Raw genomic sequence first — 26,093 nt, 5'->3', positions numbered from 1 at the left:
TGCAGAAAGTTCGGGACCAGCTTCAAGGGAATGCTCTGTTTTGGCAGGGCCAACTTTGCACAAACTAAATCTATCCAGTTACATCAACGCCCAGGGCCAGGAATAAATGAACCTTCCCCAGAAGAGCTCTCAACTCTTCCCTCATCCTGGCTCCCCTTCGACACCATCCTTGTGCTCTCCGTGTTGGTGCCATCCCCACTGCCTGCCTCTCCCTTCAGCCCCACTGCTCACCTCGCTCCCGCTTTCCTACAAGCCTGAGAACCCGTCTGTGCACTGGGAACAGGCGTTCGCCTGCCGCTCCTTGTCCATGTTCAGGATCCTCTCGTGGGGACCTGACAGTGACACCAAGGGGAACTGCTCCCTCCTGATGGAGCTGCTGTCTTCAGAGTGGGGAGCCTGGGGTCTTTGTCCCCAGCAAGGGCATGGTCACTATGGGGCCCGTCCCCTCACAGCGGCTTTATGGACATGATGCCACTGCCATCACAAAGCCGTGGTGGTTTCCATGGGGACGTTAATCCGATGCCCTGGTGGAGACCAGTGAGACCCTATCACGATGCCTTTGTGGGGACTATGGAGATCTCATCATGATGCCTTGGTGGAGACCATGGAGAAAGACACCATCACCATGTCTTGGTGAAGACCATGGGGACCTCATCATTATTGCTTTTTTTGAGATCTATAGCAGAGAGCTTCACAAGGCCGTAGCTGTTGCTCTGCCCACTAATCCTCATACCAACAATCCTGACTGGCTCTCTTTCCATCCCTAAGCCTCGCTCCCTGCATCCCACTGCTCTCTCAATTGCACCTTTCCCTATCATTTCAGGCCATCATCTTCTCTCTCTTGCTGGAGTCTTCTTCTCCCCTGACTCACTCCCAATTTAAGGCTCTCCTCACCAGCTTGGCCATCTATTTGATGACCTTCATGTTGGCAGATGGGAAGAGTCTCCTTCCAAATGAAATGTGACACCTGGTAGCTTTGGTACCTTGCTATGGGCTCAGCTCCAGGTCCTCCTCCAAACCTGTTAAAAAAGAAAAAGTAAAGTAAAAAAAAAATCTTTGCTCATTGTCCTCTCCATTTTCAGCTTGTAATAAGCTGGTGTGAGTGTACAATAAAGCAATATGAATTATCATATCTGAAATGCAGAATTAAACCATGAATCCTTAGGACATGTTTCCCCTTGTTACATGAGTGCATGCCCAGATGTGCAGCGATGCTGCTGCTGGAGGCATGTTCTGTGCATCACCTTGCCACAGCAAAGGCCACCCCAAGGACACTGGCTGAAGACTCCAAAGCCCATGGAGAGATCAGCAGGTTATGAGGAAGCTCCAGAAGTGCCTTTGCCCACTCTGCCTGTTGGCAGCACCAGTAGCACCTTTGCTGGGCCTATCTGGCCAATAAGCACAAGAAAGGAGATACTCAAGTGGTGCCAGGCACCCAAAGACCATGCGAGTGTCGTAGGGACCATTGGTGTATGTGTGCAGGTGCTGTAGGTGAGCACATGGAGTACTTGTGACTATCACAGCTGCCTAGCCTGAGGGACAGGGCAGGATGGCAGATTTCTTGAAGCAATCTCTAGAGAAGTGAAGGTGCTACTGAAGAAGTCCCTGTTCATATAATCTAGCAGGGTGAGCAGGAATTCAGGGGAGGGGAGCAAGAAGGGTTTGAGAGCTCAGAGACCAGACCATGGAGCTTGGAGTGATGTGCCTCCTCTTTTTGCAGCATTCTGCATGTCCGTGGGACAGTTCTGCATGTAGGTGGGACAATTTTCCCTACAGCCAGTGCTGGAATGTCTTTCTTTGGGTACATGATAGAAAAGCAGGATGCTCTGGGGCACTTGCCCAGCAAGCACTGCAATGACGTTTCCTGCAGGTGCCCTACTGTATCTGCTAGAGACATGAGGTTGTGCTGGACACCCCAGGCATCTGACAAGGCCCTGCCAGGATTTTTCTATGCCATCAAATCAAGTATCTGCATTGAATTACCAGAACTGCTGCTTAATACAAGCATCTTTCTATGCCTTTTTTTCATTGTTCCTGGGGCTCCTGTTGAATTTAGCATATGGGCTCATTTCAGATGGGCAATGCAATTCCTCAGAGGCCCCCACCCTGATCCTCTAGGATATGATGCAGGTCTGCCAGGAGCTGCATCAGAGCAGGTGGGCACTGGCACATGCCTTGGACCTCCTCAGTCTTGGACTGTCACCAGGGAGTGTTTGTGTGTGATCAACTGACTCTCATCCTCCATCTCCAGTGACTGCAATTGCAGCTTAGACAAGGAACTCTCTTGCAGACCTGTATGTTGTGCTCACTTCAGTTTTGAAAGGGGAATCACTTGACCTGCCTGTGGAGTTTGCAGGATTTTTCTGACTCCCACTTCATGTCAGGGACTTGTAGACCAGCATGAGATGGGCAGATGGGCTCATCCCCTGAACCTGCTGTGAGGGTGACAGAGCCCTGGAACAGGCTGCCCAGAGAGGTTGTGGAGTCTCCTTCTCTGGAGATCTTCAAAACCTGCCTGGATGCCACCCTGTGCCATGTGCTCTGGGTGTCCCTGCAGGAGCAGAGGATTGAACTTGATGATCTCTAGAGATCCCTTCCAACCTTAACCATTCTGTGAAGAGATGAGCATCAGAGGTTTCACAGGAACACATTTCCATCTATCATAGCTAGTCATGCTCTGATGAAAGGACTTGCAATGTTGGAAATAGCCACTCTCCACTCAATGGGAAGAGACAACAGGTGATTACTTCACTCTATTCCAGTGAACATTTCCCAGGAGGAGGGAGCATGAGGGACAGAGAAATTGGTGAGTTCAGCTGTTCCTCTGCTCCTGAGCGGGGCCAGGCTCCTGGGACGGAGGCAGCTCGTGGCAGCCTGGCAGCACTGCCCAGAGACAGCCGAGTGCAGGAGCAGCTCCTGTGCCAAGAGCAGAAGGGCTGCGGGCACTGCCTGCTGCTGCGGACAGCAGAGGAGAGAAGGCAGTGAGAGGGGAACGGCAGTGTGGAGCGGGAGGACAGAGGAGACCTCCACAGCTCTTGACACAGTGAGTTTGTGCTTACAGGACAATGCTATGGAGCTTCTTGAAGGGGACATAAGAACCCATCACACCCCATGGGTGACAGCATTTTTCTCTTCTTTCTTCTGGCTTTTGCAGTGCAGAGGAAGAGGAGCTGCTTCAGAGCAGGGATTCTCTAACATACCACCTAAGGGCAGGGCATCCTGCTGCCTTCCCCACAGAAACAGCAGTGATGTGAAGCCGGGTTGTGCAGACAGGGTGAGAGGTCTGCACTTCAGAGCAGGGTCCCTGCACCCAAAGGTGCTGTGTGCCCGCAGCAGTGACTGTGTCGCCTGTGAAGGTCAGCACTCAGCCTGCCCAGGGAGCTCCCCACAGCACTGAGGGGAGAAGTTCTGGGTGGGAGGATTATCCTCTACCAGGACAGGCTCCTTCTCCTGCTGGGAGGTGCTGCGGGGGTCAGGTCTGCTCACAGGTCTAGCTGTGAGCACATTTCAGGGGGCACTTCGCAAAAGGAAAGGCAAGGCAGGCATTGAGATGGTGCTTAGAATTTCCTTCCACTTGCTAAGAGGAAAATGGAAACAAAACTGTCAGATTTGGACAAGAGACTGAGACTCATTAAGAGATTCAAGGAGCTGCCAATGAGTCTGCCAGGGACATCTGAATGTCCCCTCAGCCATCCCTTAGTCCATAGACAGCACCAGCTTCTCCTGGGCTGCTGCATCAGGGTCTATCTGAGCTGCTCCTTAGCACCTGCAAACATGGGGGTGCCTCTGGACAGTCCCCTGCTCCTGGGAGGTTTCTGCAGGGAGAACTGGGCTCATTTGTGAGTATCGTTGTCCTTCATGTGAGTGAGGTGCAAGTACATGAGAATGACGGGCAAGGCTCAGTGATGAAGCAGGTCCCATGACAAAGTCCTAACAAGGTGTTTTTGTTTTTTTTTTTTCCTTTTGGGATGCACATGGGTTTATGCTGAGAACGATTGAAGCGCCAAAAATTTCTGCTCTATCAAATAATGTTCCCACAGTGAGGAGGCACCTTTGTGTGTATGTGTGTGCACCATCATATATATTATTTATACGCACACTTATATATCATCAGACTCCTCCACTTGTCCTTTTGCAGAGAAGATTTGAATTCTAAATGTTGAAGAGCCCTGCCATAGAAGGGGTGGACATCGTCTCCTGCAGCTTGTGTGCATCAAAGCTACTCCTTCTCTCTGCAGTGCCTGGAATAAGGGTGCAGGGTTAAAGGAGGCATGAGGACAGGGTCTATCTCTAGACATCTTGACATGTAGAAAGGGTAAGGTCTATCCTTGTTTCCTTTTGACTGTTGTTCTCCCTTGTTGGAGTGAGATCTGGTGTGGCAGACTCAGATACAAATATCTCTGTTGAGGAGGGCAAGACTGATAGGGGTGAATCCCTCACAAAGCTCTTCTCCTTCAGATGCAACTGGTGTGAGGGCTGTATTCAGCTCTCATGCTGGTGAATGGAGAATACTCCCACTTGGTCTCTGGACTAAGTCCATTGCAAGCAATGCAATATGCCATTCCAAGGCATCTCCACAAATACCACTCAAAGACTAGTGCATCTATTTCCAGCTGCAGCAAAGCAGAAACAACTCCTCCGGAGCTATGGGCAGGAGTCCCTGCTGCACTTGGCATACTCAGCCAGTTCAAAGTGGAGCACCAGAAATGGAGGTGAAATAAGGGAGAGAGGAAATATGGGTTGTTCCTTGAGAAACTGAAATGGTTTGGCTCAGAAAAGCCTGCCTTAACTTTTGGCTTTCTTTCCTTCCTTGGACAGGACTCCTGGGCCCCGAAGGAACTAATGTCCAACAACAGCTCTGTCAGCAAATTCCTCCTCCTGCCATTCTCAGACAGGCGGGAGCTGCAGCTCTTGCACTTCTCGCTCTTCCTGGCCATCTATCTGGCTGCCCTCCTGGCCAACGGCCTCATCATCACAGTCGTAGCCTGCGACCACCACCTCCACACCCCCATGTACTTCTTCCTCCTCAACCTCTCCCTCCTTGACCTTGGCTTCATCTCCACCACTGTCCCCAAATCCATGCACAATTCTCTGTGGAACATGAGGGTCATTTCATACTTGGGATGTGCTGGGCAGGTCTTTTTCTTCCTTTTTTTCGTATCAGCGGAGTATTCTCTCCTCACAGTCATGGCCTATGACCGCTACGTTGCCATCTGCAGACCCCTGAACTATGGGACCCTCATGGACAGCAGAGCTTGTGTCAAAATGGCAGCAGCTGCCTGGAGTAGCAGTTTTGTCAATGCTCTCCTGCACACTGGGAACACATTTTCCCTGCCACTGTGCCAAGGCAATGTGGTGGAGCAGTTCTTCTGTGAGATCCCCCAGATCCTCAAGCTCTCCTGCTCACACTCCTACCTCAGGGAAGTTGGGCTTCTTGTGGTTAGTGTCTGTTTAGCCTTTGGGTGTTTTGTTTTCATTGTGGTGTCCTACGTGCAAATCTTCAGAGCTGTGCTGAGGATCCCCTCCGAGCAGGGCCGGCACAAATCCTTTTCCATGTGCCTCCCGCACCTGGCCGTGGTCTCCCTGTTTCTCAGCACTGCAGTGTTTGCCTACCTGAAGCCCCCCTCCATGTCCTCCCCATCTCTGGATTTGGTGCTGGCTGTTCTGTACTCGGTGGTGCCTCCAGCACTGAACCCCCTCATCTACAGCATGAGGAACAAGGAGCTCAAGGATGCCATTAGGAAAGTGATTTCATGGACCTTTCTAGGCAGTGGTAATTTTTCCACATCTCTCCACAAATGACTCTTTCTGTATCCCGTAACTCGATTGAACATTGTTTCTTCATGTTATTTTTATTATGACTTTTACTAGTGATAATATTTTTTATTGTGTTGCTACACAACTACTTGTATTCATTCCCCTTTTTACAGTGTCTTCTCTGTCTCACCTGATACCCTAAATTGTGTCGAATGCTGGACAAGGACTGGCTCCCTAACAGTGTCTCTGTAATAAAGTAATTTCTATCAGTACAGTGTGTGAAAGCTGGGCTTTTCCTCCAAAGCTGTTGTCAAGAATAGGCCCAAGGACTTGCACCCCTCAAGGGCCTGCTGCACAGGATTCTCCATGGGTTCAGCAACACAGAGCTCAGAATCATGTAATGATCTTTCAGAGACCAAGGGCTGGTCTGAGAATTCACCTATCAGAGTCCAAGGATAGTGGAGATGCTGAATGGTCATGGATTTACACATGCACAGCTCTCCTACATATTAAGGCACAGTGTCAGACGGCTGTTCTCATGGAGGGGAAGCTGGAGGTGTCAGGAGAGCACAGAGATCCTCCTGGGACAGCATATGCCTGGGATGGACTGTGAGTAGAGCCTCATAAAGGGAGAGGTCCTCAAAGATGGAGTTTCTTAGAGGTAAAGCACTGGGTATTCACAGGCAAAAGAGGACTCTGCAGTCTCAGGAGAGGCAGTGAGGACTCAACTGTCAGGAAGAAGGGAGAACGGAGAGCCCTCTGTGTCACCATCTATCAAATATACCGGGGCAGGATGTATAGGCACAACTGGACACAACGAGCACCCTTGGAAATGCTCTGCAGTCCAGGTGCCCTGGACTGTGCAGTCATCTGCAGTCCCCTGGAGGGATTAGAGGTCGTGATACCCATTTGCTTGGGTCTGACTCCTACCCCTGGTCACAGGGGCAGTGAAATGTCACCCTTAAACACTTTGTCTCTCCTCCCACCCCGCCTCCACATCCTTCCCAGCTCTGGATCTCTCTGTACTGGCCATTCGGCACTGAACCCCCTTGTCTACAGCATGAGGAACATGGAGTTCAAGGAGGCACCGAGGAAACTTCCTCAATGGGTACCATGTCAGTGCCTAAACCTGTCCAGTGTGCAGTCACTTGTCATTCCCATGTACTTGCCATGAAACATGTATTTATTTCTTTATGAATTTTTACTCTTACCTTCCTGATAAAATAATAATAAATAATCATTTAAAATACAATACGACAATACGGCAGGAACAAAAGGCTGACTAGGGAAAATACAGGCCTGCTGCTAAATGGGCCAAGAGCCCTGGTGGGACAGGACACAGAAAAGACCACCTTTGCACTAGAGAGTTGTCCTGCTTTGTTCTTTACACCACAGGATGTAGGGAGGAGGAATCTGTGACCTGATTAACAAATATCGCATGAAAACCAGGACACCCGTTTACCAAATGAAGAGTACAGCAACACTTGCCTCCTCACTATCCTTGAACAGGCAACTGCTGCCTGAGAGAACTCCAGGTGCAACTTGTGACCTTGGTTACCTCTTCAGAGCTGGCTGGAAACACTTGTGGCCCCCTCCACTTGTGGTCTTGATTTGAGGGTGACCACCTGCAGGAAGCAGCACCAGACCAGAAGTACAGCTGCCTTCAGAAATACTGTGGCCTGCAAGGCTGAAAATCAGAGGACAACCTTGTATCCTGTGAGCTGCAATGGGCATCTGCAAAGAATATGGTGTTTTGCCAATTGACTGGGACAGATGGGGCGATGGAAAGAACCAGACACCACTGGAAAGAATGGTTTATTTCACTATTAATATTAAGGCAGTACAGAATTATACATTTAATAAAATAAGCTTATTACACACTCGGTTTTAGCAACAAACAAAATAAGCAAAGTAATGCACCTAACCATTACTATACGAGAAAGGGAATAGTGATTAAAAGATACATCACCAATTGCCTAAATATGTTACTGTCATCCAGATCGGCAGTCACTGGAGAGTCCCTGTTGTGGTGAGGATTTGGAGAACCTTCCCAGCAACTGGGAGATCTTACGTGGTGCATCCACCCGTGAGGTCTCCAACATCACGGCAAGAGTATCCATCTTTTATAGAGCCAAATCAGCAAATGATGATAACTTGCATTTTGTTTGTGAGCGGTTAGAGAGTTAGAGTTAGAGGGTTAGAGGGTTTAGTATTAGAATTTTTAGGGTGAGAGGGTTAGAAAACTTAGGGTTAGGATTAGAGGGAAGGAGGATTAGCTGTAGAGAGTAGGAGCATTTGGGGAAGAGTGTTTGGGGGTAGAGTTAGAAGTTTGAAAGGTTCGAGAGTTTAGGGTTAGAGGCTTTAGGACTAGGGTGTTTAGGGTTAGCAGGTTAGAGTTTGCACGTTTAGGGTTTAGGGTCAGGGTTAGAGGGTTAGGGTTAGAGAGTTAGGGGTTAGAGTTAGAGGGTTTAGGGTTTACTGTTAGAAGGTTAAAGAGTTTAGGGTTAGAGGGTTTAGGGTTAGAGTTAGAGGGGATAGTGGAGCTGCTGGAGAGAGTCCAGCGCAGGGCTACAAGGATGATGAGGGGCCTGGAACATCTGCCCTATGAGGAGAGGCTGAGGGAGCTGGGCCTGTTCAGCCTGGAGAAGAGAAGGCTGAGAGGGGATCTAATCAGTGTATATAAATACCTCAAGGGAGGGAGTGCAGAGGACGGGGATGGTCTCTTTTCAGTGGTGGCCACTGATAGGACTAGAGGAAATGGCCGGAAACTGAAACATCAAAAATTCCATAGGAACTTAAGGAAAAATTTCTTAACAGTGAGGGTGACAGAGCACTGGAACAGGCTGCCCAGAGAGGTTGTGGAGTCTCCTGCTCTGGAGATCTTCAAAACCCGCTTGGATGCAGTCCTGTGCCACGTGCTCTAGGTGTCCCTGCGTATGCAGGGGGGTTGGACTAGATGATCTCTAGAGGTCCCTTCCAACCCTAAGCATTCTATGATTCTATGATTCTATGATTCTATGATAGAGGTTATAGCATAAGAGAAATAGAGAGTTAGGTGTTAGGTTTAAAGGGTTTAGAATTTACTGTTAGAGTGTTATAGGGTTTAGAGCTAGAGGGTTTAGGTTTAGGGTAGATGGTTTAGGGCTAGATGTTTTAGTATTAGACGGTTGGGGGTTAGTATTAGAGTTTAGGGTTAGAGAGTTTAGGGTTAGAGGGTTTAGGGTTAGAGGGTTTAGGGTTAGAAGGTTATGGGTCAGGGTTGGGGGGTTGGGAGGCTAGCTTGTTAGGGTTAGAGGGTTAGGGATTAGAGGGTTTGAGGATTTAGGGTTTGAAGATTTAGGGCTAGAGGATTAAGGATTAGAGGGTTTAGGGTGATGGTTAGAGGTTAGGAGTTTGGGTTAGGGTTAGAGACATTCGGTTGACTGTAGATGTCGCAGTCGTGGCGGCCAAAAACACAAACAACTGGGTAGATGCAACGCAAAACTACGCTTTATTATTTTTTAGGTACACTATTTATACCCGCTCTCTCGTCGTGGCTGCTGCTTATTGGTGAGGGCTACAAAGGACAGTAGCTAGTAACAGATTTATGATTGGGTGGCCAAACCTCCTTAAACTTGCTAACAACTGTCTGCTGTCTTGGTGTGAACTCCGTATCTCACAGATACATTCTAATCTTCTCAAGGTTAACAGTCTCTGCCAAGGGAGTCAGGGATCTCACTGACCAGCTGCAATCCCTGACAATTCCCCCTTTTTGTATTTGTGTTACAAAAATGGCACTAACGGTTTGCTGCAGGGCCCTTTGCAGCAAACCGATCAAACAAGGTACCATTAATAACACAACCACAATAATTACTTCTTTCTTCACTTCTTTACTTTCTTTACTGTCTTTACGTCTTTACGTCTTTACGTCTTTACGTCTTTACGTCTTTACGTCTTTACGTCTTTACGTCTTTACTTTCTTTACGTCTTTACTTTCTTTACGTCTTTACTTTCTTTACGTCTTCACTTCTTCAAACCACCCAGACAAACCCCAGTTGCCAAACAACTTATTTAACTACTTCCATCCATCATCCATTTGCAACTTGCATACTCTGTCAGTTGGAGCAATTGTAGTCTTTACCCTCACCCCGAGTCTGGATCTCTGATCTCATTGATCCATTGTCAGTATATTAGGCAGCAGTTGAAGCCCTGAAAGAGGATTTCGAGGATCGCTGGTAGCCAGGCATACGGTGCTTTGATTGATTGATGGTGTTGGCTAAGGTTACCCAGATGTTGTTGCCAATTCTTCAGGGAGGGGCTGGACACCAATCTCCTCCTCCATAACCTCCGAGGATGAGGAGGGCAGCGACTGCAACACAGGTCGCACACACCGTGCTGGAACCCATCGCGGCCCACTTTCTGTGGAGACACAAGCATATCCCCTTCCCCAAGTTATGAGCTCATGTGGCCCAGACCATTGGCCAGTAACCAAATCACGAACTTGCACCGGTACCTGCTGTGGTACCTTTTCTGTTATAGTCAAAGAGGAAAAATGTGAAAAAATGGGTGACAGAGTAGAGTTGTTAGGGAAGGAAAGAAAGTTAAGCACATATACAGCTTTAGTCTTGCCTGTGGGGACTCCCCCTGCATTCCCCCTTTTTGTTTTTGCACGAGGCGCTTCAGAGTGCCATGTAAACGTTCAACAATGGCTTGGCCTGTAGGGGAATGGGGAATCCCAGTCATGTGCTGAACACCCATGTAGTGGTAATAATAACAGTCTGGAAATTGCTGCTGAACAGGAGATAAAGCTTGAGCAACAAACCATTGGCAAATTGTTGGCGAATTTTTCATACCTTGAGGTAACACCTTCCATTGATATCTTTTGGCTGGCTCAGAATGATTTATAGGTAATACAGTAAAGGCAAATTTTTCCCTATCCTCGGGTGCTAATGGAATGGTAAAGAAACAGTCCTTCAGGTCTATTACCACAATATCCCAGTCCATAGGGATCATTGAGGGTGCAGGAAGGCCGGGCTGTAAAGCTCCCATGGTGGCCATGGCAGCATTTACCTGTCGTAGGTCATGTAAAAGTCGCCATTTGCCAGATTTCTTCTTAATTACAAATACAGGGGTATTCCAAGGACTGTGAGAGGGTTCAATGTGCCCAGTCACAAACTGTTCTGACACCAATTCTTGCAGGGCTTGCAACTTTTCCTCTGCTAGGGGCCACTGATCCACCCACACAGGCCTGTCAGTTAACCAGGTTAAAGCAAGTGTGGGTCGTTGAACACCCTGCAGCACAGTGGCCCCCGTCAAAAAATCCGTCGTAATCCTAACGCCCCATTGTCCTAAACAATCTCTTCCCCACAAGTTCAGGGGTGCAGAGGTTATGTATGGTTTGATCGTTGCTATTTGCCCTTCAGGATTGGTGATCAGCACAGGTACAAGAGACATGCCCCCTTGAGTGGATCCCCCCAGCCCTACTACACCCATCCCAGTGTTCACAATGGGCCAAGATGACGGCCAGGAATGTTGAGAGATAATAGTTACATCAGCCCCAGTGTCCAACAAACCCGTAATCTTCAACGCTGATGGTGAATAGCCTTTGTTGGAGATGGTACATGTCATTTGTGGCCTCTGCGCTGATACAATTTGCGACCAGAAAACTTGAGGTGGACCTGTAGAACCGAAGCCTCCTTCTCGTCGTTCCTTAAGTTCTGTGTGAGGAACACAACTCAAAAAAGGCACAAGTTGAGCAACACGGGTACCTTTAGGAATGGTTACTGGGGGATAGGGAGTAGACATCATAGCACAAATTTGCCCAGTATAATCCGAATCAATGACACCTACATGAACAATTAATCCACTTAAAATACTGCTAGACCGTCCAATTAATAATGCACTGAGTCCTTGGCCTATAGGCCCCTTTGCATCCAGAGGCACTTTAACAATATCCGTAGTTGACAGAGTTACTGTGTCGGCGGTGGATACATCCATGCCTGCTGATCCACGGGTTTTCCCTGTGAGATGGTCGCAGAGGGATAAGCCGTCGGAGGTGTTCTCATGCATGGAATCGCTGTGTGAGGTACTTGTGTCCTCGCGCGCCTCCTCGCGCTCGCTTCCTCGTTTCCCGTCAAAATATAGCCATTAATATGGAATTTAGATCGACATTGTTTGGCAAAATGCCCTATCCTGCCACATCGATTACAAGTATTGTCCACAGGCTTAGCAAAATGCCTTGCCGCTTTGCCTTTTTGCTTAGCAGCTGCACTCTGAAACGGGCAAGCAGACTTGATATGCCCCTCCTGACCGCATCCAAAGCACCTGGGATTGGGACGAAGAGCTGCAGCTAGAACAGTCATTTTATGTGTTATTGTTCCCACTCTTGAGCAAGCTGTTACCATATCAGGAATAGTTGGATTCCCTGGCATTGCTTCAATTATTTTCTGACAATCTTCATTAGCATTATCTTTAGCTAGCTGAGTGCACAGTCTCTGTCTCAAATCATCGTCCTCTACTTGTTTTTCTAATGATGTAGCAATCCGTTCAACAAATTGTAAGAATGGCTCTTTAACCCCTTGCTTGATTGTTGTATATCTAGGACGGGGCGAGGCCAGCTCCATAGTTCGTGTCAGAGCTGACATACCTAAACGTTGTGCCTGTTCAAGAATACTAGGGTCCCATTGAGCCTGAAGATCAGGGTTAGCAAAAAGGCCCGTTCCCATCAAAGCGTCAAGGCCAACTCCCTGCCGCGGATCTCCTTGCGGCAATCGCATGTTGTCTAGTGCAGCCCGCTCAGCTAATCTCCTCCAGTGTTCCATAAACACTTGATACTCTACAGGCTGGAACAGAATCTGAGCAAGATGGCTTATATCATACGGGGCTAAAAGATCTGTATTAATAATTCGGATCAGCCGCATTACCTCTGAAGAGTTAATACCATATTTTGATGTACATGTCTGCAGGTCTTGCACTACTTTCCAGGCAATCGTGCTATGTTCATCCCTTCTTCCCGAGTTGGGGGCCGCCTTAAACACAGGAAAAGCTTCCAAACCACAGCCGACAACTTGAGTGGAGGCCTCTGAGGGGTAACCGATCTTATCTAACAAATCCCATTGCCCCATTTCGGCTGCCTTTTTTCTAACCTGATCCCAGAATTTGCCAGGCTGCCGCGGCAACACAGTCACCGTGACGGGGGGGAGAGTCCAGGGTTCAGCTGCTAATCTCAAGGTCCGACATTGAGAACTCCCTATAGTCTCTTTCACAGAAGGACGAACAGCAGAAACCGCCTCCTCCTCCTCCTCATCCGAGGAGTCATGGGGGAGGGGGGGTGGGAAACGTTTTTTACTGCGGATTTCTTCATTATTTTCTTTCTCCCCCTCTTCAGGAGGAGCAGAGGGAAGCACAGGTTTATTTAAAGCATTCCACTCGGCCAACTGTTGCGCAGGTGTCTTATAGAGGGGGGGCAAAAACTCACTGGGAGACTTCCCCCGTCGCCGCATCTTAACCAGCTCATCAGGCGAGGGGTACTTACGACTCAAGTTGGTTTCATGTTTCAATGACCCAGAGGTGCCCGTGGAGCACTGCAAAGCGTCCATTTGCTCCGTAACAGACTCTATAGGAGAAGGATGCTTCTCCTGGTCCTCTCTGTCTTCCCCCAATAGGGGGGTACTTTCCAGCATCACAGGAATGCTCTCCTGGTTGTGCCCCGCTGCCCAATCCTCCAAGGTGTCCTGCAGCAGTCGCCAAGTAGTAGGCAAACCCTCTACCTCTTTAGAGCCTCTAGAAAGCGCATCCCACAGCTTATCACCGACCTTCTGCCAAGCGCTCACACTAAATGCAACAGCTGAAGTGGCCTCAAACCCCTGTCCTCGGCACCAGAGCAACAGGCGGCGTAACTCATAGTCAGTAACTTTAATACCTCTCTGAGCAAGTAAGGTCTTCCATGTAGATAAAACTAGGGCTTCCTGCTTTGTCAGGTTTTGCCCCATGTCTGTGTATTTCCGTTCTCTGCAGCGCACCTTCAAGAGGTGTCAGTCCCGTTCGCACCTTCAAGAGGTGACAGTCCCGTTCGCACCTTCAAGAGGTGTCAGTCCCACTCGCACCTTCAAGAGGTGTCAGTCCCACTCGCACCTTCAAGAGGTGTCAATCCCGTTCCCGGCGGCTCACCTTCACAAGGAGTCAAATCACAGGTCCGGACCACGCAGCTTCCCCGCTGCTCTCAAGTTCCGCCGGGCTCCGCCACCACCGCCAGTCGCCAGGCGGTCCACTTCTTATTATCACGTCGGGGTCACCAGTTGTCGCAGTCGTGGCGGCCAAAAACACAAACAACTGGGGTAGATGCAACGCAAAACTACGCTTTATTATTTTTTAGGTACACTATTTATACCCCGCTCTCCTCGTCGTGGCTGCTGCTTATTGGTGAGGGCTACAAAGGACAGTAGCTAGTAACAGATTTATGATTGGGTGGCCAAACCTCCTTAAACTTGCTAACAACTGTCTGCTGTCTTGGTGTGAACTCCGTATCTCACAGATACATTCTAATCTTCTCAAGGTTAACAGTCTCTGCCAAGGGAGTCAGGGATCTCACTGACCAGCTGCAATCCCTGACAGTTAGAGGGTTACAGGTTAGAGGTAGGGTTAGGATTAGAGTGTTTAGTGTTAGAGAGTGAGAGGGTTTGGGGTTAGCGTTTGGGGGTTTAGGGTTTGGAAAGTTTAGCCTTAGGGTTTGGGGGTTAGGGTGTTATGGTTAGTTGGGGTTTTAGGTTTGTGCTTAGGTTAGAAACAGGTTAGGGGTTAGAGGTTAGGGTTAGGGTTTTAGGGTTGTGGATTAGGATTAGGGTTAGGCCAGAGGAAAGTTGTGTGATAGCACAGATATGAAGGGAGGTCACCGCTTTGCAGCATGTGCAAGGACACGTCTCTCCTCCCTGCCTAGCTCTTCTATCTCCACGGCAGTGACCTGCTGAGCTCCCAGTGACACGATCTGAGGTCACAGTGAGATGTGCGTTATCACAAGGAGGTCTCCCTGGTGCCAGAGTGGTGCCCTCCCTTCCCTGTGTGGCCCAGGCTCTGCTGGGCACTGCTCATGTGCTCCCCAGTGTTGCCCTTTGGAGCCACATCCCAGAGCCAGGAGGAGCAGGGAGATGTCTCTTCATGTCCTGGAAAGCAGTCACCTCATTTCCCCCCAGATATTTCCCAAAACCTGCTGATAATCCTTCAGGCATATCGCCAGATGATGCCAAAAGCTGAAAAATGTCTCAAAGGGAGCCCTGGAGAGGACACTTTTGCACTCCTGCGCTGTCACATCTCTTCTCCAGGCAGTCCAGTGAGGGAATTTAGGGCTTCAGGGTGGTCCAAGACAGGATCAAAGTCATGGGGGATGAAACAGTACAAAGTGTGGCCACAGGTTGATATGTTTTGGGGAGCCTCAAATCTTACTATTTCAGTGAGTGACTCTTCCAGTAACAGCAGGATGTAGGACTGTACAGGACAGGACACAGCCTTCCTCCCAGAGGTACCAAGGGAGGATCTCTGTTTTCAAAGTCCCCAGCAGGGTTTCTTACACTGTGATGCTTAAGATACACATGAGACAGCAGAAAAGAGTAAATGGCAATGGCAAAAGCTGTGAGAAATTTTGGAAAGTAGGACTTTCTTTTTTTCAATGATTGCATTGAAGATACTCTAGAGACTTCCTTAAAACATTGTTTTAACAGGAGTGTAGTCAATTTATTCAAAGTTGGCCACACCAAAACAGAGAATTTCCTCGAAGGTACACAGAAACCTGGCTCTCCTTTGCATTTTCTATCTCAGGATGTTACCCTGCCTCTTTCCTGGGACATCTCTGCTCCCCACAGAGCCTTTTCCCAGATCAGTGTCCCCATTGCTGGCTGGGCTGTTCCTGCACCGGCCCTTTTCTGGTGGTGCTGCTTTGCAGAGTGAGCAGCTGTGGGACTGTGGTCCATGGTGGTCAGAGAGAGAAGCAGACCCAGTTGGGCTGGGACTGCCACCACCGATACTGGTGACACACGACCCCAGAGTGTTTGCAGTGGGAGGAGATGTGTTTGGGTGGGCACTAGCTCCCATCTCTGGTGTTTCACAGCAGGATTCACCCTCCAGTGCCGCTTCCCTTGCCCTCTTGGGTCCTCACTGCCTCTCCAAGGGCTGAGAGTCCTCCTTTCCTCACGTGCACCTGGATTTAAAGATCTGCCTTCTGGTTACTCCATGGTGGACCATCCCTCATTTTGTGAGGCTCCACTCACAGCCCTCACCTGGGCTGTGGAGATCCCCTAAGCTCTCCTGGGGATCTCCTGGAGATTCTCCTCCAGAAGGATAGAGGACAAATCACATCAGCACTGTCACCTGTAAGACCACCTGCTGCAGGTGATTCAGAAACAATTTCCCATCTCCATTGGCACTTGCCACTGAGAGATGAACTCTGAGTGCTGCCCTCGGTCCCTAGGAGATCACACAGATCAAACATCCTTGGAGCTCGTCCCCTAGAGCCTATGGAGTTCACAAGCAGAACACGAGACCCCTTTGAGATCCATCTGTGAAGAAAGGCCACACTTGAGGCAAATCACAGGGAAGATGCTCTTTTATTATAGTAAATGTTCTTGTGTAGGCCAGGTTTGGCATATGGGTGCCCAGGCCCTAGTCCTGCCTGACATCACAGAAATGTACCAGGAAACACCATGTTACAAGAGCACTTAGGGCAAGTAGGCACATGAGAGCACAGCAGGACAGTGTGAAAATGAGGAGAAGAGCCTTGAAAAGAGGAAAAAAAAAAAAGTCCTGCTGCTGTTGGTGGACATGTAGCCAGAAAAACTGCGGGCCCTTTGAAGGGTGCAACAAGGAAATGCCTTGCAGTGTGGGGATGGCCCTAAGCAGCAGAGCTCTGTCTCCACATGCTGCATCCAGCCTCTCCTCCCCTCCACTCATGCCCCACTTGGACTTTTGGAGCAGTGTAGAGGGAAGGGACCAATGTAGGGCGACACATGACTATGACCTCCATAGGGAGAGCAGGTAAAATTACCCCCTGGTTGTGGCTAGGGGAGCCGAGTTCTCCTAATGGACACAGGAGCCATGGTCTCACCCTGTCTGTGCTCGTGTGAGCCTGACTCTGTGGCCCTGAGCTCCAGTGCTGGAAGAGACACTGCAAAGGGAAACTCTCCTCATTGCATGGGAGACATCGGAGGTTGCTTAGTGGGGCTCAGAGTTTATCCCCTCTTTGCTGGTGAAGGGGGAAGCCTGGCGTCCTGCTCCAACATGGTCCCTGTGGCAGATTCCAACGAGACATTCCTGTGGAGAAATGGCATGAACCAGACTATATATTTTTCCTTTATTGGAATATAAGAGAAAAAAAAGCAAGCAAGAAAAAAATGAACAACACTTATCCTTAATGCCAAAGCCCCTAGGACAGATCTTGTTGCTGGCACTAGACCCGCTGGATGAGTTTCCTTAGGGAATTCTTGAGCTCCTCGTTCCTTAGGCTGTAGATGAGGGGGTTCAGAATTGGAGGCACAAGCGAGTATAGAACAGCCAGCACCAGATCCAAAGATGGCGAGGAGATGGAGGGGGGCTTCAGGTAGGCAAACAGAGCAGTGCTGAGAAACAGGGAGACCACGGCCAGGTGTGGGAGGCACATGGAAAAGGCTTTGTGCCGGCCCTGCTCTGACGGGATCCTCAGCACAGCTCTGAAGATCTGCACATAGGACACCACAATGAAAACAAAACACCCAAAGCCTAAACAGACGCTAACCACAATAATCCCAACTTCCCTGAGGTAGTAATCTGAGCAGGAGAGCTTGAGGATCTGGGGGATCTCACAGAAGAACTGCTCCACCACATTGCCTTGGCAGAGGGGTAGGGAAAATGTGTTCCCAGTGTGCAGGAGAGCATTGAGGAAACCACTGGCCCAGGCAGCCACTGCCATTTTAACAGAAGCTCTGCTGCCCAGCAGGGTCCCATAGTGCAGGGGTCTGCAGATGGCCACATAGCGGTCATAGCCCATAACTGTGAGGAGAAAAAACTCTCCTCCAAACAAGAAGACCATGAAAAATATCTGGGCAGCACATTCTGAATAGGAAATGGCCCTGGTGTTCCACAGGGAATTGGCCATGATTTTGGGAATAGTTGTGGAGATAGAGCCCAGGTCGAGGAGGGAGAGGTTGAGGAGGAAGAAGTACATGGGGGTGTGGAGGCAGTGGTCGCAGGCTACGGCTGTGATGATGAGGCCGTTGGCCAGGAGGGCAGCCAGGTAGATGGCCAGGAAGAGCGAGAAGTGCAAGAGCTGCAGCTCCCGCCTGTCTGAGAACAGCATGAGCAGGAACTCGCTGAAGGAGCTGCTGTTGGACATTAGTTCCTTTGGGGCCCAGGAGTCCTGTCCAAGGAAAGAAAGAAAGCCAAAAGTTAAGGCAGGCTTTTCTGAGCCAAACCATTTCAGTTTCTCAAGGAACTCCCCACATTTCCTCTCTCCCTTATTTCAGCTCCATTTCTGGTGCTCCACTTTGAACTGGCTGAGTGTGCCAAGTTCAGCAGGGACTCCTCTCCATAGCTCCGGAGGAGTTGTTTTTGCTTTGCTGCAGGTGGAAATAGATGCACTAGTCTTTGAGTGGTATTTGTGGAGATGCCTTGGAATGGCATATTGCATTGCTTGCAATGGACTTAGTCCAGATACCAGGTGGGAATATTCTCCATTCACCACCATGAGAGCTGAATACAGCCCTCACACCAGTTGTATCTGAAGGAGAAGAGCTCTGTGAGGGATTCACCCCCATCACTCTTGCCCTCCTCAACAGAGATATTTGTATCTGAGTCTGCCACACCAGATCTCACTCCAGCAATGGGGAACAACAGTCAAAAGGAAACAAGGATAGACCTTACCCTTTCTACATGTCAAGATGTCTAGAGATAGACCTTGTCCTCATGCCTATTTTAACCCTGCACCCTGCACCCTTATTCCAGGCACTGCAGAGAGAAGGAGTAGCTTTGATGCACACAAGCTGCAGGAGACGATGTCCACCCCTTCTATGGCAGGGCTCTTCAACATTTGGAAATCAAGTCTTCTCTGCAAAAGGATAAGTGGAGGAGTCTGTTGATAAGGTGCCTACTCACTGTCGGAACATTCTTTGATAGAGCAGAAATCTTTGGTGCTTCAATCGTTCTCAGCATAAACCCTTGTGCATTCCAAAAGGAAAAAAAAAAAAAAAAAAAAAAAAAAAAAAAAAAAAAAAAAACTTGTTAGGAGTTTGTCATGGGACCTGCTTCATCACTGAGCCTTGCCCCTCACTGTCATGTACTCGCACCTCACTCAGATGAAGGACAACGACACTCACAAGTGAGCCCAGTTCTCCCTGCAGAAACCTCCCAGGAGCAGGACACTGTCCAGGGGCAGCTCCATGTCTGCAGGTGCTAAGGAGCAGCTTAGATAGACCCTGATGCAGCAGCCCAGGAGAAGCTGGTGCTGTCTATGAACTAAGGGATGGCTGAGGGGACATTCAGATGTCCCTGGCAGACTCTTTGGCTGCTCCTTGAATCTCTTAATGAGTCTCAGTCTCTTGTCCAAATTTGACAATTTTGTTTCCATTTTCCTCTTAGCAAGTGGAAGGAAATTCTAAGCACCATCTCATTGGCTTCCCTTCCAGGAAATGCCTGCCTTGCCTTTCCTTTTGCAAAATGTTCCCTGAAATGTGCTCACAGCTAGACCTGTGAGCAGACCTGACCCCCGCAGCACCCTCCCAGCAGGAGAAGGAGCCTGTCCTGGTGGAGGATAATCCTCCCACCCAGAACTTCTCCCCTCAGTGCTGTGGGGAGCTCCCTGGGCAGGCTGAGCGCTGACCTTCACAGGCGACACAGTCACTGCTGCGGGCACCCAGCACCTTTGGGTGCAGGGACCCTGCTCTGAAGTGCAGACCTCTCACCCTGTCTGCACACCCCGGCTTCACATCACTGCTGTGTCTGTTGGGGAAGGCAGCAGGATGCCCTGCCCTTAGGTGGTATGTTAGAGAATCCCTGCTCTCAAGCAGCTCCTCTTCCTCTGCACTGCAAAAGCCAGGATAGAGAAGAGAAAAATGCTGCCAGCCATGGGTGTGATGGGTCCTTATGTCTCCTTCAAGAAGCTCCGTAGCATTGTCCTGGAAGCACAAACTCACCATGTCAAGAGCTGTGAAGGTCTCCTGTGTCCTCCCGCTCCACACTGCCGTTCCCCTCTCGCTGCCTTCTCTCCTCTGCTGTCCGCAGCAGCAGGCAGTGCCCGCAGCCCTGCTGCTCTTGGCACAGGAGCTGCTCCTGCACTCGGCTGTCTCTGGGCAGTGCTGCCAGGCTGCCACGAGCTGCCTCTGTCCCAGGAGCCTGGCCCTGCTCAGGAGCAGAGGCCCAGCTGAACTCACCAATTTCTCTGTCCCTTGTGCTCCCTCCTCCTGGGGAATGTTCCCTCAAGCAAACTAAAATAATCATCTGTTTTCCTTTTCTCGTGAGTGGAGAGAGGTTCCAACATTGCCATTTATTTCATCAGAGGATGAGGAGCTATGAAAGTTGTGAATGTCCCACTCTGGAGGAATGATTTTCATCACTGAACCAGACAGGGACACCTAGATGGGACAAAAGCCAACTCACTGAGACATGGTGCAGGTTTTGATTAGGATTAATCAATGTGGGAATTACAGATTTCAGATCCCCAGGCCTGAGTCTGAAGTGATATTCAGATTATTCCTGTAAATTCCACAGACGCCATCGGTAGGATTCCCCTTGCCAAAAACAAAGTGAGCACAACACAGAGGTGTGCCTGTGTGCTCTAAGATCCCACTATAATCATAGGGATAATCTTTGGAGATGGATAATCATTGATAATCATTGGTAATCATTGGAGATGGAAGAGTCAGTCGCTTACACACAGATATCTGGTGACAGTTGAAGACACAGATGTGCTCCAAGGCAGATGTGCCACACACAGATGTGGTGTCAGTGTCTGCTTGCTCTGATGCAGGAACTGGGGGACCTGCGTCATCCTGGAGGATGAGGTGAGGATCAGGTGGGGAATTGTCTTGGCTATCTGAAATGAGCTCCTGGTGCCAAACACAACTAGAGCCCCACTCACTCCAGCTGAGGCGTAGGAACATTCCAGTATTAACCAGCAGCTCTTGTAATTCAGTGCAGACACTTGATTTGATGGTGTTGAAAAGTGCTGGAAGAGCCTTGTCAGATGCCTGGGGTGTCCAGCTCAACCATATGTCTCTAGCAGATTGGACCTGCAGGGAAACTATCCCCTTTGGAGCAGTAGCTGGCCAAGTGCTGCAGAGAATCCTAGGGTTCCATCCTGAACCCAAACAAATGAAACCCAGCACTGTCTGTAGAGAAAGCCCATCCCGTCTACATCCATGTGTGCTGCATAAATGAAAGGCACATCACACCAAGGTATCTTGAGACTCTTTGCTCTCTCAAACCCTTCTTGCTCTCCTCCCCTCAACTTCTGCTCACTCCATCATATTATATGAACAGGGACTGGGCTAATGAGGACCTCAGCGTGGCTGGATCACAGGCTGTCAAGGTCCATGGACATCGTCAGGGGCACCTTGTCCTTCCTGGAGATTTGTGCAAGAAGTCTGTCATAGGTCCAGTATAGCCACAGAGTCACCTCAGGCAGAACCCCCTTTCCTGCTGTTTCTCAATGGCCCAGCTCTGTGTCTTCCTGGCCTCGGATACTGCTGGATTCACTTTCTTAGTAGGAAGCTGCTTCCACCATTGCATTGTTCCTGCTATACATGACGTCATGGGCCATTGCACACCCAGTGTCTTTGCCTCTTGGTAACAGGTTTCTCTGTGACCATTCTGTTCTCTGTGCCACAGCTGAAGCTCTATAGCCCAAATATATGCAAGTGTAGGCTGCCTGAAGTAGAGGCAGGAGCACATGAAGATGTGCAAGCTGTCATAGACCAGAAATATCATTGGAATGATGATCAATGGATGATGAGGGAGGATGTCTTTTGTGTGAAGGAGCAGACTGGATGTGTGGAGCTCTTCATTGGAAGAGGCAAGGTTTGAAGTGAAAGCTTGTGGGTGAGCATCTCAGGAGGGAGCTCTCCTATTTCTCAGCAGTATCAAAAAAGTCTGTGGATCACTGGCCCTGGTTCTTGTTGAGCGGACTTTAATGCCCCTATCACGGCCTGGAAAGGCAAACTGCAGGGTGCAAGCAGTCTGGGAGGCTTCTGGAGCACATCAAGGAGAACTTTTTTGCACAGCTGCCAGATGGGCTGATAAGGATGATGCTTTCTGGTATCTGGACATTTCAAACAAGGACAAACCCATCAGGGATGGGATAGTCAGTGTCTGCCTTGCCTACTGTGACCATGAGAATCCGGAATGCCTAATGCAGAGGGGAGTGCAGAAGGACAGCAGCAGAATAGAGACTGGGCTTCAGAAGAGCCGACTTCCTGGCCTGTTCGGGGGACTGGCGGGGGATTCCAGGGGAGGCAGCTCTCAAGGACATCAGAGCTCAGGAAAGCCAGCAGGTCTTTAAGGACAGACCTGCCAAGCACAAGGATGGGTCATTCCGATACTCACTAAATCTATCAGATACCTCAGGGCACTCAAACCAGCAGATACCCGTTGGGTAAACTGGGATCTCGTTACTTAGCTCCAGGCTACTAGGGCAATGTAGGGGTGAAAAAAAAGCAAAAGCAAAGGCAGAGGCATTTAGAAATATTGCCCAGCATCATATTACAAGGACAAGTGCAGGGTCCTGCACCTGGAGAGGAATAACCCCAGGCACCGATATAGATTAGAGGTTGACCTGCTGGAAAGCAGCTCCAAAGAGAGGGATTTGGGAATCCTGGTTGACAAGTAGTTAACCATGAGTCAGCAATGTGCCCTCATGGCCAAGAAGGCTAATGGGATACTGGCATCTATCCTATGAGGAAAGACTAAGCAAGCTGGGCCTGTTTAGTCTGGAGAAGACTGAGAGATCTGATCAACATGTAGAAGTAAGTACCTTAGGGGTGACTGTAGGGAGGATGGGGCCAAACTCTTCTTGGTGGTGGCCAGTGACAGGACAAGGGGTAATGGGTACAACTTGAAACACAGGAAGTTCCATCTCCATGTGAGGAAGAACTTTACTGTGAGGGTGACAGAGCCTTGGAACAGGCTGCCCAGAGAGGTTGTGGAGTCTCCTTCTCTGGAGATCTTCAAAACTCACCTGGGTGCCACCCTGTGCCACATGCTCTAGGTGTCCCTGCTTGAGCAGGGGCATTAGACTAGATGATCTCTAGAGGTCCCTTCCAATGTTAACCACTCTGTGATTCTGTGAACTTGCTGCTGGGGACAGTGCCCATCGTTTCCCTTACCACATCTTCAGAGTGCAATTCAGCCGAGTCTACATTAACTCACCCATCAGACAGGGAGGGGAATTACTGCAGCACAAACAGCCTGGCAATCATCAATTACTAATGCCACTGCTCTTGTTACACCATGCTCACTTAGGCACTGGGTTCATTAGCAGCCTAAAAGGTCTTGCTGGACTCCCTGGTCCAATGGTAGCTGGCCGCAAGTCTCTGCTCCTTGTTCACGTTCGCCAGAGAAGATCATGCTCATGGTGGCACAAATTCATGGTGCTAAATGCTCCATCTCCCACCTCCTGATTAAGGAGCTGCCTTTCTCCAGGGCTGCAGAGCTCCGCAGGTGTCAGCCCCTCCATGGGGCACCCTCAGCAAACCCTCTCGTCCCCACCGCTGCTGGGTCAGGAGCGGCCTCAGAGCCCATCCCCAGCCATGGGCCAACGCTGGCCTCGCAGCTGCTCTGCCAGCAGGGACCTCCCAAAGATCTTCCCAGCCAGGCGCCTCTTGCTGGCCTGCCCAGGGCTCAGCAAAGAGCAGAGCTCACGGTCACCCTCACAGACATGGATGGACCTGCTAATGCCTGGTGCTGTCCAGTCAGGAGCACAGACAGTGTGAGCCCCCTCCCAAGCAGTAGCAGTGCCATGTGCCTGCTGCTGGCCTGCCAGGTGCTTGCAAACATTGACTTGACCATCATCTGACTAGATGATCTCCAAACGTCTCTTGCAACCAGAGAAAGGGGCCTTCTCTCACTCAAGCCCCCTTGGAGCTTGCTTATGAGCCAGCAACGTCCCCTTGATGCCAAGAAGGCCAGTGGTCTTCTGGTGTGCAGTAGGAAGACTGTTGCCAGGAGGACAAGGGAGGTCATCCTGCCTCTCTACTAAGTCCTTGGGATGCCACCCCTTGAGTCCTGTGTCCAGCGCTGGGCTCCGCAGTACAAGAGGGACAGGAGGGTACTGGAGAGAGCGCAGTATATGTCTATCTATGTCTGAAGTTGATCAGGGAGCTGGAGCATCTCTCCTACAAGAAGATGAGAAAACCGAGCCTCTTTTAGCCTGGAGAAGAGAAGGCTGAGGGGGGATTTTATTAGGGTATGCAAATACCTGAAGGGAGGATGCCAAGAACAGAAGAGGATGGCCCAGACTCTTTCCAAGGGTGACCAGTGACAGCACAAAAGGCAAACTGTAGCACAGGAAGTTCTGCCTGAATTTGAGGAAAAATATCTTGACTGTGAAGGTGACAGAGCACTGGCATAGGTTGCCCAGAAAGGTTATGGAAACCCCTCCTCTGCAGATATTCCAGACCTGCCTGCACAGGATCCTGTGCATCGTGCTGTAGGTGACACTGCTTGACTAAAGGGATTAAACTAGATCATCCCCAAAGTTCCTTCCAAACTCAACCATTCTGTGATTCTATAAACGGCCTCCACTGGGTATATCCGCTTTTTGAGCTGAAGGGATCTGCCTGTCCCTCACCTTTATTGTGAGTGCTGATCTAGTAGGATAGAAGGCATTTGAGATGTCCAAGGAAATTCCTGACCTGACCTGGACTCAGCGGAAGCTCCAGAAGGATGCGGGTATCACACTTGCTCCATCAGAGTAAGCACACACTGGCACATGCTTTGGGCCACCCCTGTGTCTTCCAGTGTCACCAGGTATTCTTGTGTGAACAAGTGACTTCATCTGCAGTGATTCTATTAGGAGCTTAGACAAGGAACTCGCAAGCAGATTCGCATGCACAACAATGCTGTGTTGTGCATGTTTACCTTGCTAAGGTGAATCTCACCTTCCATGTGTTTGTGGAGTCCATGGACGTTAGCTGAATCCCTCTCCAACCCAGGGGCTGCTAAATAGGTATGTGGTGCTCAGAATAAGTCACCTGAATCCACACCTGCACCATGTGTCAGGGAGCTCCCCTCTTATCCCTCTCTGGGTATCCTGCATAGCTAAGAGATGTGAATTGTGGCTTCCAGAATGGGACATTTCCAACTTTCATAGTCATTCCCTGATGAAAGAACTTGAAATGCTGGGATCAGTCTCCCTTTACTCTTCAAAGATGAAAAATAGATGATTACTTCAGACTATTTGAGAGAACATTCCCCAGGAGGAGAGAGCACAAGGGATGAAGACATTCACGAGTTCAGCTGCTCCTCTGCTCCTTAGTGGAGCCAGGCTCCTGGGATGGAGGCAGCTCATGGCAACCTGTCAGCACTGCCCAGAGACAGCCGAGTGCAGGAGCAGCTCCTGTGCCAAGAGCAGCAGGGCTGCGGGCACTGCCTGCTGCTGCGGACAGCAGAGGAGAGAAGGCAGCGAGAGGGGAATGGCAGTTTATAGAGTGGAGTTGGGGGAGAGATTGCTGTGGGTGGAATCTTCCCAGCCCTTGACACGGTGAGTCTTTGGCAATGCTACTGATGCTCCTGGGGGGTCTGCTTAACCCATCTCATATCTTCATGAGTTTGTTTGTTTTTTAAGCCTCAATCTCCTGACTCAACCAGTGCAGAGGAGAAGGTGATCCTTCATAACAAGGATTCCCTACCACACTATCATAGGATCTGGGGAGAAGCTCCGGGTGAACCAGCAGAGCAGATTCCTTCTCCTGCTGAGAGGCTGCTGTGTGGGTCAGGGCTACCCACAGCTCCATCTTCCCATTCTGAGAATGGAGTTTTCCAGACTTGTCTCTGCATAGTGGGAATGGATTTGTAGCAGCCAGGGTTAAAAAAGGGTCACAGTTTATTCACAATCACACTGAAAGATAGATAAGCTTACAAGAAACCTCATCAAGTGCCTTTAGCCCCTCTCAGCCTACAGACAGCACCAATAGCCCCTTTCCAGTCTTAAGATCTGCTCTGTAGCACCTGCAATCAGGGAGGTTCCCCAGGAAGTTTCCTGCTCTTCAGAACTTTCTGTAGCCAAGCTGAGTGCCCAGTGGGATGGGGTCTGTGGGGACAAAGGAACAGCTCTCAGCAAGGACATCTCCAAGCAGCAGAGATATAGCCCAAGGCAAGAGGAAGCTAATGCCAAAATCTCATGTGAG

At 49.7% G+C, this 26,093-nt stretch overlaps 1 protein-coding gene across 1 annotated transcript; it reads right to left on the bottom strand.

Moving 5' to 3' along the window:
- Nucleotides 1-17,170: 17,170 nt before the first annotated feature.
- LOC148595405 (olfactory receptor 14C36-like) lies at nt 17,171-18,091 on the bottom strand. Its single transcript, XM_088520947.1, has one exon. The coding sequence runs from the start codon at nt 18,089-18,091 to the stop codon at nt 17,171-17,173; it is 921 nt and encodes a 306-aa protein (XP_088377073.1).
- Nucleotides 18,092-26,093: the final 8,002 nt, after the last annotated feature.

The sequence above is a fragment of the Tinamus guttatus genome, unplaced genomic scaffold (genome assembly GCF_059628265.1).
Source record: "Tinamus guttatus ecotype Peru unplaced genomic scaffold, ASM5962826v1 Tinamus_guttatus_pri_ptg000106l, whole genome shotgun sequence".
In the NCBI taxonomy this organism is placed as follows: domain Eukaryota; kingdom Metazoa; phylum Chordata; class Aves; order Tinamiformes; family Tinamidae; genus Tinamus; species Tinamus guttatus.
The sequence above is the reverse complement of the archived record's forward strand: the minus strand, read 5'-3'. Positions and strand labels throughout refer to the sequence as shown.